At 32.6% G+C, this 17,743-nt stretch overlaps 1 protein-coding gene and 1 long non-coding RNA gene across 3 annotated transcripts in view; one reads left to right on the top strand and one right to left on the bottom strand.

The window, feature by feature from the left end:
* Window positions 1-17,743, top strand: part of LOC145279749 (uncharacterized) — a 95,672-nt gene that overhangs the window by 54,141 nt on the left and 23,788 nt on the right. The window lies entirely within an intron of this gene.
* Window positions 5,625-17,743, bottom strand: part of LOC145279725 (uncharacterized) — a 67,709-nt gene continuing 55,590 nt past the window's right edge. The window contains exon 2 of the mRNA XM_080131018.1: window positions 5,625-9,671. Within this exon, the coding sequence (XP_079987144.1) occupies window positions 8,182-9,671 (1,490 nt within the window). The 3' untranslated portion in view covers window positions 5,625-8,181. The remainder of the gene's footprint in view (window positions 9,672-17,743) is intronic.

The raw sequence follows: 17,743 nt of genomic DNA, 5'->3' as shown, positions 1-17,743 counted from the left end.
GCAATTGCCCTAGAAAGGAAGCCTTTGTCAAGAGATTCACTAATCCTGTGAGATATAACCGATTAATTTTTGCATTTTTTAATTTAATTATTTTTCTATATTCCTGTTTTTAAATTTTTTTTTTTTTTAATTATTGTTCAATATTATATAAAAAAAATGTTACGCCGAAAGTTTCGCATTCTTGGGAGCAAGGAAATTATTAAAATCTTGCTTATAAAAATTATGTGAAACCCGTAATTTAAAAAAAAAAAAAGTAGAAATATTTTTTGCAATTATAATTTTTTTGTGTGAAAATATTAAATAAGCAATGCTTAATTCAATGGTAATATCGGTAGTTCGAGAAATTCATTTTTCTTCGAGTTATATAGAGTTCATTAATATGGACTTTAGGGGCTTTTTTTTTCGTAATGTTCCTATAAAATTTATTTTATTTTAATTGTTACAAATTACGATGCTTTATTTATATAAAAAATAAATTCTTGCGTTTTTTTTACTACTGAAAACCATACCATAGAGGTAAACCATAACTTTAGTAAAGGTATTTTTTTTGTTTAAACAAAGTAATACATTTCCACTAAGATTTAAATAAAAATAATTGGTTCATTATATTCCGTGATTATTATTTGATAAATACTGAAAATTTCATTAAAATTTGGTTAATTTCCTGATTTCTTTTTTTTTTTTTTTTTTTAAGTAAAGGGAGGGTTTTATACATTTTGAACATCGGCATTCATTTTGCACATACCTAAAGTTTAACGAAACTAAAACATGAAGAAAATGGGGCATAAGTCGTGTTACACCGGTAATAAGAATGCCACTAGATTGGATAGTGAAATTGGCGTCATTTTATAAATAAAATTAAATATTGCAATTGAAAATATTAGATAAAAATTATTTAATAAAAAAATTGTTATTAAATACAGGAATTCAAACACAAAAAATTATTATTAGCAGTTTACATCATTTTTATTGAATCACTCCCTCGTAATTTTATAAATAAAATGACAAACAAATGAAGATAATTAGAAATGATAATAAAACGATATTGAAATATAAAATAATTATTGTAAAAGAATTTTTAAAACAAGTCATATTTAAGTAATACAATTTGATTGGTTATTAAAAGTGAAGCATTTTAGTTTATTTTAAAAAATTGGAAATGGAATTTGTAAAAAAAACAAACTTTACTATTGTCAGTTTCAATATCGTTTCATTAATATCATTTCTAATTATCTTTGTCATTTTATTTATAGAATTACGCGGAAGTGATTCAATAAAAAAAAATCTAAATTGTTAAAATATTTTTTTTTAATTCCTGTATTCAATAATTATTTAATAAAAAAAAAAAAATAAAAAAACATTGTTTTCTAATATTTTCAATTTCAATATTTAATTTTATTTACCAAATGACGCCAATTTCACTATCCAATCAAGTGGCATTCTTACTGCCGGTGTAACACGACCTATGTCCCATTTTCTTCTTCATATTTTAGTCTCCTTAAACTGCAAGAGGGTCAATTTGAGACGCTGATTGCAGAGTTACTTTTTTTATTATTAAGAAAAGGCAACTTGTTTACAATATTACACCTGCTGATATTTGAGCTTAACGGCGAATGCCCTAGAAAAGTCATTTCTGATTAATTGCAATAAAAATAATTTGTTTTTCAACTACTTGATTTAGTATTACCGAGTTTTAATAAAAAAAAATTAAAAAAAAAAAAAAAAAATTAACAAAAAGGCGACGCTAACTGAAAAGGTTTTTTTTTTTTTTTTTTTTTTTTTTTTTTTTTAGGAAAAACAAACTCTGCAATTAATGTCCCAAATTCTCGTATGAAAATGAAGAAATCGCTTATTAAAATTGTTATCTCCCATGAGCCAATGAAGAACATTGCAAAACCGCCCAAAAAGGCTAGGCTTAGTTTCGATCAATTTGGATAGCCACTTTTTTTTTCTTTTTTTTAATAAAGGAATCACAACTTATCAACGCTCGAAGATCATAGTTTATACTGCATACCAAGTTTAGTGGAAATCTATTCATTACTTGATGAGCCTATAATCAATTGCTAGATAATTAACTTAAAATCATTTAAAAACACATTTTTTCAAAGATCTACCAAATTTGAAAACGTTGAGTTGTTCTTATATTATTGAACTAAATATCTTCTATTTGTATGTATCCAATTTAATGTGTGCGGGTGTTTATAGAAACGATTTACGATCGGAATTACACAAGTTAAATCCATTTATTACAGATAAATTTAAACATGTAAATTATTTTATTTTTTTTTTTTTAGGGTAACTTATCTCCCTTAGACTGGCAGCTTTAATATACATAATTATCTCCCTTGGATATATATGTTCTTTAATTCAAATTTCCTTCAGTGTGTGTGTGTGTGTGTGTGTGTGTGTGTGTGTGTGTGTTCTCGTTCGTTCGTAAGGGTCACTTTCTTTTCCTCTTGCAAATCTCGAAATGATTTTGTATGCACTAAAATATGTTTACTAATTAATACAGCAATAATGAAGCTCCATGTTTTGACAAGCTTCTGGGACTGACCTTTCACTCCTGATCTGACATGAAATAAAACAGTACATACGCCAAATCTGTTGCCAAGATCGCTGGATCATTCTATCGTTGCAATATATTTCAGTGCCGATGCAATCCTCTATCTGTATAAGAGACAAGCAAGTCCTAGGATAAAGTAATGTTGCCACATCTAGGCAGGAGCTGTTGAGATCCCCCTATCCTGTTTTGACAGAATTTAAAACCGGCTTCAAACGTAGGTGATGTCCTATTCTTTTTCTGGAAACCTTTTTCACACAGAAGAGATATTGAAGCCTCTCGGCTGACTACATCATGGTCGTCTTCAAATCAAATATAAATAAGTTCTGGTTGTGCTGTCTTAAAGAATCAAATTATACTAGGTACGTGCAAAATGAATGCCGATGCTCAAAATGTATAAACATTTTGATCGTCCCTTTTACTTAAAAATTCACCAAAAATCAGGAAATTAAGCAATTTTAATGAAATTTTCAGTATTTATCAAATGATCACGGAATATGATTAACGAATTATCTTTTTTTTTTCTCAATATTAGTGGAATTGTTTAATTTTGTTTAAAAATAAAAATACCTTTACTAGAGTCATGATTTTAAGTAGAAAATAAAAAAAAATGCATATATTTATAGTTGCTTTTTTATGTAAGTAAAAGATCGTAAAATTTGTAACAAAAAAAATAAAAAAATAATTTACAGGAACATCACGAAAAAAATCCCTAAAGTCTGTATTAATTAAATCGATATAACCCTAAATAACTAATTTCTCGAACTACCACTACTATTATGCATTGTGTATTTAATATTTTCACATGAAAAAAAATTATAATTGCAAAAATTATTTTTTTTACGGTTACCTTTTTAACATAATCTTTATATGTAAGATTCTAAAATTTCCATCGCACACATGGACATATAATCATAAACGTAAAACAAAGACAAGAATATATTAATATATTCTTGGAAAATAAAGTAAAAAAAAAAAATAAATAAAATTGAAAAACAGGAACATAGAAGTATAATTTTAAATAAATAAAGTAAAAATGGAAAAATTATATAAACGTTCCATGTCGGTAAGTTCGGAGGCACGGACCTGAAAAAACAAACCAGTCTGTGTTTGTCAACTTTAAATTTGACGTAGACATTCTGATAAATTTTAACAATTATAGATTGTTTCCTTTAACAATTGTAATTCTGTATTAATAACTTTTTTTTCTCAATAACTAAATTCTCAGTAGTATAATTAAATGAATTTAAATAACTTGAAAGCATTTTTGAATGAAGGGAGGTGGTCTGCGACAATACATACATACATCTGTAATCACCCGCGTTGGGGGACCGAGTTTTCGATGGTAATTCTTGGTCTGAAGACGTAGTCCCCCAACGCGGGTGATTACAGAAACATGTCTGCACATATGTAGCCATTAATGTTTGTATACATACATACATGATGATTGCAACGTCTTGTCAGACGAGTGCCACTCCCTCGGACACTGAAAGTTCATGAGCCCGAAAAATGACAGTCCTGCCAGCGAATTCACATGCTCAAGCAGACATGACACTAAAGACAGTCATTGTTATACATACATATATACTCACACACACATACACACGCAAATATAAACAAGACGGTCATTGGTATACATACATGTCTATAAGCATACGCTCATATATACCCATATACATACACAATGCATAATACACAAACATACATATACACATATGCGTACACATATGCACACACATATATATATATATATATACTTACCTACATATACATACACATCCATATATATGCATTAATACACATGCACACATACAAATACATACACACCTGCATACATACACATACATGCATACAAACATTTATAAATGTATATATGTACACACACAAACATATATACACATATACATACATATTACACAGATATAAATACATATAAACTCACATGTACATATATAAATATACACACACATACATAGATACAAATAATGATGGCAGAATAAGTGTTACATGCATCCAGCATTACAGGCCACAGCTTTTTATCGCAACAGGACTTTTTTTTTTTTTTTCCTTTTTTTTTATAATAGACAAATACCTGAGGGAGTATCTATACAAAGATGATGTTACAGAGTTTTAGCTTTGTACAACAGCTAAATCTCTCTCTCGGTTCAAAATGTTGACATCCAGCAACAAGCAAGATAGCCAGCAACAAGTCAAACTGCAGATCAGCTTAATGCGGGTACTGGTCTCCCGCTTTTTTTTTTTTTTAAATAAAAAGTTACATACATTTTGAGGTCTGGTAAATGTATTATTTTGATTTTCCATGTCTCGCTGACTCTAGCAAATAAGGTGCACACCTTTATAAATATTTGCTAATATTATCTCTCCTCTTATGAGATGGTAGACATCTAAACCCTATATGTTAAGGAGATTAATTTTCTAAAGCATTCTGTGTCTTGCTTAGAATAATAAAAATTCTTTGATATGAAACTCCATTTCATTTCAATTTAATTTATTTGCTTTATCTTGCATATCGAGCAATTCTTGTTTAGATGGGATAACTTATAGAATATTACTGCCAGTAAATTTTTTTTTTTTTTTTTTTTTTTACATGGGTGTCACCACTTATCAAGGCCCAGAGGCCACTCAAGGATAAGGGTTAATAGGTATACATTAGTCATACGATAAGGGTTAATAGGTATACATTAGTCATTGTGATTTTAGCATAGTAAACAGTGGGAATTTTGTAACTTGGATTACTTAGGGGGACGATTCAATTAGAACTTGTTCACATTGGACTTTTTCTTTTTTTTTTTTTCATAGGTATCAACACATTATCAAGGCCAAGAGGCCACTCAAGGATAAGGGTTAATATTTTGTAAACCTACAATCTCACGTTTCCATAACTGATTGTTAAATAAAAACTATTCTGAAGTGTGTGTGTGTGTGTATATATATATATATATATATATATGAGAGAGAGAGAGAGAAATATACACATTATTAAACTTATCTTACTTGCACAAGTTTTATAACAAACAAAAATAAATTGACAGCAACAGCTTCATAAAAAACTTTGAATTTTTATTTAGTAAATTTTGCACCATACAAAATCTTGACAATTATAATTCTTCCTTTTCATACATACATATAGTATGTATATTAGTGATGGGACGATTTTAATGTATTTAGAAATCAGATCCTATTACAGATTCTTATTCTTTATAAATCCCCATAAATTTTCCCATGAAATGTTTTTGGTCTTGATTACCGTAAAAGCATGTTAAATGTGAATATATTGTCTCAAGCGTAGAAACACACTTGTGAGGTGGAGCGAACCACAAATTTTAGTTTCAATGAAAGTTAAAAATCAATATTTTCATCTTGCTATCAGCAGCCAAAGATTTTTCTTTAACCAAAATCAAATAACAAAATATATATTAATTCAAGTTATAGGAATATAGGTATTAATTTTTTCAATTCAGATACTAATGAAAGTTCCGATTAATTGTCCCAGCACTAAATGTATATATATATATATACACACTTTAACGAAAAAATGTTTTTGTCATGATATTTGCAAGAAAATTAAATCAATATCAAAAATAAAATGTTAAAATTTACGTCACCAAAATTAAACACCATTTTTATTTCGAGGTGGAAATAAGAAAATAAGGAGAAATATTGATAAAAACTGAACAGAGATAAACATGATACAATTAAATTAAACATAAAAAAACAATTTTGAACTTTGACTTTTCATATATTCCAGTTTCATATATTAAACAAAGTTCTTTCTTGGCCCCCTATTTTTTTTTTTTTTTTTTTTTTTTTTCGCTTCACTCCACTCTGAACAGAATGCAGGAAGGCAAATCAATAAACACTTGATCTCAAGTTTTCGAAAATGATCATTTTACTTTTATATTTTTAAAAAAAATTTTTTTATAACATTCAGGTAACAGCGTTTTCTGAAGGGATTTTACTTTTATCAAAGTACAGAAAAAAAATAAAATGAAAAACATTGGGAAAAGACTTTAAAATCGTTCTAGTTACAATTTTAAAGAATTCCATTTTTGTTGCAGGCAAAACAAAAAGGATTGGTTGTTAACATATTTGCAGTTAGAATTTTTTTTCTTAAAAAAATTAAACAAAAATAAAAGAATTAAATGTTCTTTTCCTTGGTGTAAGCATTGGTCCAATTTGAATTAAAATATGCAAGTTAAGCCAATTTACTGCAGTTTTTTTTTTTTTGTTTTTTTTTTATGTTAATTCAAACCCTATAAGCAATGCAGTTTTTTTTTTTTTTTTAATGTTAATTCAAACCCTATAAGCAATGCAGTTTCGATGATATAGATCTCCAGGCAAGGAATCAGTTTGTGTGTTTCTTTTTTCATGGCTTCTTAATGGACAAATTCTAACTGAAATTCATACGGCACTAGAGGAAATAAATACGATGTGCCTTAAATAAGTTCCTATACTTTTGTGGTCACTGTTATTGATAGTACACACATGAAACTCTAGTCCCCTTCAAAGTAATCTCCTTCGGCTGCAATGCACTTGTATGGTTCTAACAACTTCTGGAAGGCCACATGGAAGTTCTCTCGTGTGACCATGCCAACCCTCATCACAGCCTCTTTCATCTCAATTGTCTCATAACTGAGCTCAGAGAATTATCTAAAATCACAAGGAGCAAAGTCTGGACTATAGGGAGCGTGAGAAACTGTCTTAATACTCGTCTTGGTCAAATAGTCTGATCTTCTGTGAGCAAATCTTCCGCATCTTTATTTCATTGTGAATAATTGTGTGTACAGTTCCCACACTGACATCAAACTGTGCACTTATTGTCTATTGACACACAACAGTCCTTATCCATGAAATTCTTTATTTGGCCAATCAACTCTGGTGTTCCGACTTCTTTGCTCCTCCCACAACTCATCTCTCAGACTCCCTGCCTTCCTTGAATCTCTTATGCCACTCAAAAACTGATGCTCTATTCATGTAAGATGGTCTAAAAGCAGCCTGAAGTATTTCACACCTTTCTGTGGAATTTTTTTCAAAGTTTAAAACAGAATTTTATTGCTTATCGTTCTTATAAAGTGTCCTCACGTCCAGATTTCATTTTTGAAATTCACTAGCCGTGGCAATCAGGCTTTAGTAAGGTGTTTTCAGATTCCTGTTGTAGCTGTTCCTTTGACTCTGAAATCATAAAAATTGGTCAGTAATCTTATGAGATGTATAGCAATAACATACTGAATTTTTAAGAGTCTACGACAATTTTAAACGCCTGTACAAAACAGTCTGGAAGCTTAAACTTATTGAAGGCACCTCGTATATGTCAAGTTTATTTCACAAGAGTTAATTGATTGGAACATATGAAAAACAAAAATCACCATTTAAGATGACACAGATTTAGATTTTCAAGTGACATGTCACATAAAAAAAATTAAAAAAAAACACACAATCTGATTCCATGCTCAGACATATCGCCGAAACTTGTTTTTAATTATTAAATAAATTGATGTTTTTTTAAAATTTTACAAATTCAAATTAAAAAAAAAATAAGATTTCTCATCTTTTTTATTTAAGAGTTGCTAAGTATTGAACAAAGCCAAAAACGAAACATGCTAACCAAAAACTTTAAGATAACCAGATTTTTCTGTAACGAACAAATGACCATGTGAATTGATAGCCATTGCCATTGGTTGAATTATGTAGTCGCTTTGGGTCAAAACGATAGCTTCAAATTTGAAATCGTCCGAAAAACGGAAAATACGGCTACTTTCTTTATCAGCCAAATAAATTAATCCATTTGGATCAATGGCAATACCAAGTGGACACAACAAGTCGTTAACACCCAAGTCACCCGTGAAAGTAGAAATAACGTTGCCTTTGAGGTCGACACAGAACAAAGCTTTCTTTTCCCAATCGGACACAAGAATATTTTGCGTTGAATACAAGGCAAGGTATTCGGGTTCAGAAAACAATGGACGTCGATTACTTGATAGACCCAACGTACTCACCAGCACGTCATTATATAAGATATCGATGCAACCAGGAGTTGTCGATGTGCATAGAAGTGTCTGCCGCTCATTATTGAATAACACGGCTGAATATTCTTTAAGAACTTTCACGTGTCTCTCGATCTTCAAAGTTGAAGAAATGTACACAAGTTCCTTGCTGCCAGGTAAACTTACAACAATCTGATCAGTGTCTGGCCGATAAGTGACGCCATATGGGCCTGTTGGTAATAAGCAATATTTCAACTGACGTTCTTTGTCAAACATCTTCAATTTGTTATTACTGAAGTCTGTGATGGCAAGGACATTGTCAGGAAGAAGACAGATGCCTGTCAAAAGGGGAGGGCTTTCTGCTTTTAGTTTTAGGTTGCGGCAATTTTTTAATTTTAATTTTGCAGAATGCTGAGCAGAATTCTCATTATTCCTAGCTGAAGAAGTTTCTTTTGAAACTGAAGTGCTCGACTGGTTGGATGTGCCCCTTAACGAACCAATGGAAGCATCGGTTCCCTTTATGATACCATGGATTATGTGGCTTCTTTCAAAATTTATGTGAGAGCCGTGCACATTTTCCAAGTTCGACTTGATGGCTTCGTGCTGGGAACTGTTCTTTTCCATAAAACCGGAGATATCGCCCCAGACACTCGTAAGATTAGGCCGCTGCATCGTGTTGATGGCCAACGCGCTTTGTAGCACTTTCTCCTTTGCATCAAAAATTCTGAGATTGTTATCGCAGCTTGCTTTCATTCGATTTAGCTCGCTAGTTACACTTGACGTTCTGACTTTCAACTCGTCCAATAAATTCTTCTCATCTTCTGCCAAAATTTTATCAATCATCGGACGGATGGATACAATCTCGCGGTACAAATGATCATGGTGAGCATGGTTTTCTTTGAGTTTTGTAGAAATCATCGTCTGCAAATCCTTTAAGTTGTCCTTTTGGAGTCCAATGAGTGACATATAAACGCGACTGAGTTGCACTTTGTCACGAACAGCCTGTTCCAATGGTAACACTTTGAAGCAGCTCGAATGATCTGAAGAAATGCACAAACTGCAACATGATTGGTTGCATTTTTCACAGTAGAAGGAATAAATTTGACCTGGAAAAGAAAATAGAAAAAAATTGATATTAAAAATGTTTTTATATATAATATATATATATATATATATATACTATCCTGCCTAAAATCCAACTGAAATACATTTAGAAAAGAAAAATCCACAAAATATATTGAGGATAAAATGCAAATGTGCAATGAGAACTCAAATGTAATATTAAAAATTCAAATTAGCACAGGATATAAATGAACCTTATACTTTTTTTTTTTAAATTCAATTTTCACCCCAAACAAGGCACAATGCCACTTTGAAGCAGGGGGCTACTATCAGGGACTTAATTAGCAGGGGCATTATGAAGGGAGATGAGTAGAAAGATGTTTGTTCACATTACACTTGAACTTCTGCATATCAGTGCAGTTGGGAAAGCAGAATCCCGGAAGGGAGTTACAAAGACCTGCAGTTCTGGGGAAGAAACTATTGGAGTAAGGATCTCTACTGTAAAGGGATGAGACTTAGTAGCTTGTCGGGTTTGTCGGGGGTAGTTATGTCGAGGAGGTACAAGTGTTTGCAGTTTGTCAGAGCATTCACCATTAAAGTATTTGTAGAACAGGCAGAGGGATGCAACATCTCATCCATGGGACAGAGGCTGAAGCGTAGATGACAGTTCAGGAACTGTCAGGTTGGCGACTCTTTTAAACCTTGTCCAGGAGCGAGAGACAAGCAGCAGATGCACCAGCCCAGATGTGACAACAGTACCCCATACATGGGCGAATGGTGACCTTATAGAGGTATAGGATACTGTCAGGCGTAAATAGTTTTCTAGCACGGTAGAGGGAGCCAACCTTCCTTGCAGCAGCCTTGGCAATGCTCTCAATGTATCTATTCCAGTTCATATTCCCTGTAAACATTAGGCCGAGGAGTTTAAAAGAAGTACTTTCAGGCAATGTGTTCTTGGCCATTGCTATTGGTGGTAGAGAAGGTTTCTTGTAGTTATTGAAGGAAACAAGCTTAGTTTTAGCAGCATTGAATGTGACCATCCATTTTTGTCCCCATTCCACTACAGATTGGAGATCATCCTCTAGTGTTTCTGCCATTTCCTTGGATATGTGTTCTTAATGGGTGAATGAAATTTTTTTTTTTTTTTTTTTTGAATATCAGGAATATCACAAGGGATAAAAAGAAAAAGTTTTTCCTCGATACTAAAAAATCCAAAACTAAAATAACAAATTTTTAAGGTGAATGGCAGGACAATGGTTTTCTAATGAGGGACTCCAATTGTATTCCCTATTGTTCATTAGTGTTTTTTTTTTTCATCGTCTCAAGAGGGGCTGTTATTGAGAATATTGTCAAACGACATGTTTGAAATTGTCCAAACGGTTATGAAACGGTTGTAATGTATAATGAAAATACACAACACGTTATCACTCCGATCTTTGTTGTCTTGATTTTGTGAAAATAATATATGAATGCTTAATTATAAAAACTGGTAATTTTGAAGCTTACAAATTATACCAGCTTATTCTGACTTGAACTTTATTGGTACATGAACAATTATAGAATTTTAATTTATCTGAAGATATTAAAAGTTTTTTGGTAAAAATATTAAGATATATATATTTATCTATGTGTGTGCTGGGATGACTAATCGGAATCAGAAAAACATTCGCATATTTTCCAATGCCAAAACAATTATCTTTTTTTAGTTGATTTTTTTTTAAACAAAATCTTCCACTACTGGTAGTAATAATAAAATAAATATTGATTGATTTTAAACTAACAATAATGCAAAAAATCTATAGATCACCCCCTCCCCTTATAAGTATGTTTTTTTGAAACAAGAAAAATAAATAAATATATGACCATTTAACATGTATTTTTTTTTTACGGTAATCAGAAAAAAATTAAAAAATAACAGCTTTATGGTTAGAGATTTAGAAAAAAATGGAATTAGAATCGGTAATTGTATCGGAATCAAGAATTTTGTACGGAATCATTAATTGTATCTGAAAAAAAAAAAAAAAAAAAAAAAAAAAATACTAGAATTATCCCATCCCTTTATATATATATTACATTGCGGGGATTCTGTAAGACATGGAAGGGTGTATATTTTACGTACGTGTGTCTAATATGTGCACCGTCTAGTAACGTATAAAAATTACGACATATTTTAACAACGGGCATGTAACAATAGAGACCAAAACAGTTCTCTGTAGTTGTAAAATAATCCAATCAGAGAAACATACCTGGTCTGTGTTTGATCTTGTTTAACGGATCCTCGGGAACAGTTGCAAAGAAGACTTATCCTAAATCAACAAATCTTGGCCCGTCTCTTCAGCAATCTTTATTTCCGATGTTTCCCCATTGGAAAGCTGCTGGTTCTAGATTAATGCATTCTGATTCCCTCTACAGGGAGCCATCACCATCTGACTATCAGTTTGGCTTGATTGTATCTGCTCTCTTGTTTCTGATCTCCGATCAGATCTTATCTTTCCAAACCTCTACCTAAAGTCCACATCACTTTCAAATGACCTCTATGTAAGAGTCGTCAGACTTTAGAGGTCAATCTATTTTCAATTGTTTATGTTCTATGTTATTTAATTTATTAAACATCTTAAAACAAATAACTTTCTCCATTTTACTATGATAATATATTTTTACAAATATTACGGTCATAATAATCATCAACTACCAATACCATCAGTGTTGCCCTGTTATATCTCATTAATATATATTAGTCATCCACATACACTAGCACCTTCCCCTAGTATCATGTTGACAGCCGGCATCTCTAACCACTGGACCAAGAATCAGTGCTTGTAAATGATTGATACAAATGTCTATTAAATAAATATTTGCCCATCACTTAATAGTGATTTAATCGCTAAATAAGCAGTGAGTGAAATACATTTGCGACAGTGCTCAACCTAAAGGGGGGGGGGCTTAATATTAGATTGGTGCAAAAAATGTTTTCTGAGGTTCAACTTAACATCAAAAAACATTTTTGCACCAATCTAATATATATATATATATATATATAAGATGCTTACAATTTATTCCTTTAAGTACGTTGAAATGCACAATACATGACAGTGCCTGTTTCGTTGCGCAAAATCACATTAAATTATTGATAATTAATGAATCTATTCTGCCCTTAACTCCTCAGAAGAAATAGCACTTATCAATTCAATTAAATTAATGATTTTATTTTTGCTGTCAGGAATTGTGCTTCTCAACATACTTAAAGGAATAAATTCTAAGATAGTTGGCATCTTGGGATTTGAAATATAGATGTTTGTCATTTCTTTGTTATATGCTCTGTAATTACATTGAGCTTCATAAATTAAAGGATTGGTATAAATTAAAGGTGAAATATAATTGAATAAGCATATTTCCGCAGAAATATATAAATATATATAAATAGATATAAATATATATATTGAAAAATAGTAAACAAGTAAATCTAAAAAAATATTTTAAACTAAAAAAATTTTTTTAATAAAAATCAGACAGAAAAAGCAATTTTTTTTTTTTTTTTTATCGGCCTTGAACAGTTCTCCTGGTAAATGAGGGAGGATAATTTGAACTTTTAGAAATGGTTTCATTTTTATTAAATTTATTAATTGCGTCATCATATTATCCTCATCTTTCTTAGTTGTTGTTTCATGACGTTTCGGCGAACTATTCCTCTGGCCTTCGTCAGGTGGTAACTGCGATCGGATAGGAATTCCGAATCTCCTAACTGCATTCTCACCAATTACTGCCATCCGTAGTTGTCATCTCACCACGGTTTTGGCCAAGTAAGCTTCTGGCCGGCTTTGTATAAACTGTGGCACAGTGGATAGAGACGTTGAATAAACTTTTCAAATATATGCAATAAAAAAAAAATTAATATACTGAAAAATCGAGGCATAAAATATTATATATTTCCTTATAACATTTCATGTAGACGCATGAAATTATCCCGGCATTGTACAATCATTGAATACGCATAAATATCTTATTTCATACAGAAAACTGAGATGTGCATGTGAGTATTATGTTTTTTTCTAAACAGTTCACTTCTTGTGAGTAAAAGTTATAAAAAAAAAAATTTAAAAAAAATTTAAAAAAATTGAGCCGAGATCGAAGCCAAAACCTAAAGACAGTGGGTCAAGTGCGATAACGATCTTTAAAAAGTGTTTTCAACATAAGGAATCTGTCATATGAACCATTCACGCATGCGTATTCGTAAAACAGTAAAAATCTGATGACCTCCCCCCCGTAACAATTTTTCAATTTTGACTCCTTAGCCCTTTTTTTTGATGAAAATCAATTAAAAAGTTTCCCCACATGTCTAAATACCCTATATACCAAATTTCAAGTGTAGATCAAAAATTTGTTGAGCATATAGGTTGAGAAGTGTCCTCTCACACACACACACACACCTTCATAGATTATCTGGGAAGAAAAAAAAAAAAAAATCTATTTAGCCCCTAAATCAGAAAGATAAATTTTAAAATATACTGAAAGATAAAGAGGCGGAGGATGCTGGCAGAAGATGAGATGATACCACCATCACCCTCATCATTTCACTTTCATTGGACACGATCGCAACACAGCACCAATCAGATTAACCAAGACAATTATCTTCGGTCAGAGGAATAAAAAGCAATAAAACAGCAAAAGGTCAAGAAATAAAAGTTTATGAAAAAGAAAAAATCCAGAAATCTTGGAAAATCATTTACCAATCGCATCTCATTTCATTTACCAATAAAAAAAAAAAAAACAGATGAGAGGAAAAAATTTTTTTTTCAAAATTTCATCAAGCAATTGTAAAAACAAGCAGATTTGAATTTTTGATGCGATAAATGATGTTCGACATTTTATGGTAGGTTAGACGTCGAAATAAAATGGCCAACAAGATGGGTTTTTGCAAGATTCTATAGTTCATATTTGCGGAAAAAAACCCATAACGCCCCAACTGAAATGAATGGCTCTCATCTTGGGAAAGTTCCATGTCTTGACAGACTTCTGGGACTGACCTTCACTCCTGATCTGAAATGGAACACATACATCAAATCTGTTGCCAAGAGCGCTGGAAAAATGGTTGGATCATTCTACCACTCCAGCAGGTATCTCACTGCTGATGCAATTCTCAATCTGTATAAGAGCCAGGTACGTCCTAAAATGGACTTCTGTTGCCACATTTGGGCAAGAGCTGTTTAGCAAGCCCTATCTTGCTTTGATAGAGTTCAAAAACAGGCTTCTAAACCTAGTAGGCGACGCCTTTTTCTCTTCCCTGCAACCTCTTTCTCCACAGAAGAGACGTTGCGAGCCTGTCTCTGCTCTATCATTTTCATAGCGAACGTTCATTTGAACTCCGATCTATGGTCCCCCCTTGCCAAACATTCACAAAAAGCACTCGACTAGCTACAATCACTATATACGATCCCCCTCTCACTCTGCTTAAATCTAAACTCAGATTCCATGAACAAAGCTTCTTTCCCAGAACTGCTCTCCTGTAGAACACTATTCCATTGGCCTGCTTCCCGATTGAATACAACATAGTAGCCTTCAAATCTAATGTAAACAAATTCTTGTTAAGCCATCCCCATAAATAATCAAATTCTACACCATAAACAATTACTATACTACTGCCTTACATTCATTGACCCTTATCCTCAAGTGGCCTTCAGGCCTTGATAAGTGGTGACTGAAGTAAAAAAAAAAAAAAATCTTTTGGGCAGATAAACCCATCCATATCAGAATTTCATGTGACGATAAATATGGTATTTACAGATATCAACTAGATTTAGTTTGATGAGCATGCATCCCTTTAATCTTATGTCAGTACAATTGGGGAAACAGGAAACCGGAAGAGAATTCCAAAATCCTGCAGTTCTAGGGAAGAAGCTATTAGAGTAAAAGGCTTTCTTACATCAAGGGATCTCAACTGTGTAGGGGTGGGACTTTGCTGCTTGTCGGGTTTAAATGTTTTAGTTTCAATTCTAGTTAATGGCACCCAAGTCTTTTCTTTTTAAACTTTTGAAATTAGTACTATAGGGTAACCTGGGCAATTCCATACTTTTTGCTTTGTTGAATTCTGATTCTTGAGTAAGGCATATCAACACTTAGAGAAAAAATATTACAGCCAGTTCAATTATATAACAGATCAAGAAAAGATAAAGTCAACATTTCTGTTTGATTCTAACAAAAATCATTTACATATGAAAATGGGAGAGTTCTATGCCTTCCATTTTATAATTACATAATGTTGGAAACATCAAATTAAGATAGCAATAAAGTTAACCAGTAAACTAAGAATTTATTTAACAGCAAAGAATAGACACGATTAGAAAAGAGAAAGACGCAAAGAGACGGTTCAACTACACCTTTTACACCTCAAATTAAAAAAGCACAACTTCAAATTAAAAAACACAACTTCAAATTAAAAAAACTAAACTTCAAATTAAAAAAAGACAACATCAAATTAAATAAACCCAAGTTCAATTTAAAAGCACGTGACATTATGTTAGAATTATTCATACTCAAACTTTGTAAGGTAATTTGCATAACATCACTTATGCAAATTACCCACTATTACTTGTAGTTGCTCGCAACAATAAAAAAAGAAAAGTTTCTAACAATTAACATTACAATAATTTAAAATATGGAAAATAACAATGGATCTCCGGTAGTTGTGCGATCAAGTAGAGGAGTCAAGAGAGGCACAGTACGTGGTCAGTACAAACGCAATCGAAATTCTCCTAAGCGTCGGATTCTGGAAGCCCCTCGAAATAGCAGGGACTGGACAACTGTCGCAGAGAACTGTGGGATAAATAGGAACACCGCGTACGCCTGGGTGAATAAACAGGCCAAGGGGCAAGACGTGGAGGATAAGCCGCGGGGTGGAAGGCGACATGGGAAAGTGAATCCGGACATGGTCAACAACATGCTTGATATAATCGGAGAAGATCCTACCATCACTCTCAAGGAGTTTGCCTTGAAGATTTCGGAGATGCATGGAATCAACCCCCCAATCAGCGTTACTACCATAAATAACCATCTCGATGGTAGACTCTTCACTGTAAAACGGGTTCACAAGCAAGCCGAGAATGTCAACACTCCGGAGAATAAGGTAAAACGTCGTATCTATGTAGAAAGGGTTATGGCCGCATTGGGAGCTGGTAAACATGTGGTGTATTTGGATGAGTCAAACGTGAACTTATTTTGTACTCGGACCGTTGGACGATCCGCGAGGGGCCAGAGAGTGGTGCTACATGTTCCAGGCTCGAAAGGTCCAAATATTCACATGGTTGCTGGTATTAGTCAACAGGGACTCATCAACTTCACCCGCAGGCGTGGCGCCTACAAGCACCCGGATGTCAACCAATGGGTTGCAGAACTACTCAATTCTGTCTTCGCAATGGGATATGATGCCGGACAGGTAGCTTTGGTAATTGACAACGCCCCGTGCCATTCCCGAGTGGAACAACTACACGACCAGGCAGCTTTTGCAGAAGTGGAGTTTATTCGCTTGCCTCCATACAGCCCGGCTCTCAACCCCATCGAAATGGCCTGGTCAGCCATCAAAGCCGTCATCAAGAGGGATCTACCGAGCGTTATACATGTGCCACAACCGGAAGATATCACAAAAGTGGAGCACCGTCTTCGTCTTGTGGAGACCGCCATCGACCGAGCCTACCAAGTGGTAACTCCTGCCATGTCTCAGGCATTCTGTAATCGGGTTCAACGCCATCACGCTAGATGTCTCAGGGAAGAGGACCTCCCTGTTGGAGAATAAATGGTTTATCTATCATGTAATAAAATTTTAATTTAATTTGAACTTGGATTTTTTTAATTTGAACTTGGATTTTTTTAATTTGAACTTGGATTTTTTTAATTTGAACTTGGATTTTTTTAATTTGAACTTGGATTTTTTTAATTTGAACTTGGATTTTTTTAATTTGAACTTGGATTTTTTTAATTTGAACTTGGATTTTTTTAATTTGAACTTGGATTTTTTTAATTTGAACTTGGATTTTTTTAATTTGAACTTGGATTTTTTTAATTTGAACTTGGATTTTTTTAATTTGAACTTGGATTTTTTTAATTTGAACTTGGATTTTTTTAA

Source organism: Euprymna scolopes, chromosome 1 (genome assembly GCF_053919585.1).
Source record: "Euprymna scolopes isolate OS-2025 chromosome 1, ASM5391958v1, whole genome shotgun sequence".
In the NCBI taxonomy this organism is placed as follows: Eukaryota; Metazoa; Mollusca; class Cephalopoda; order Sepiida; family Sepiolidae; genus Euprymna; species Euprymna scolopes.
This window is presented reverse-complemented; position numbering and strand designations above follow the sequence as displayed.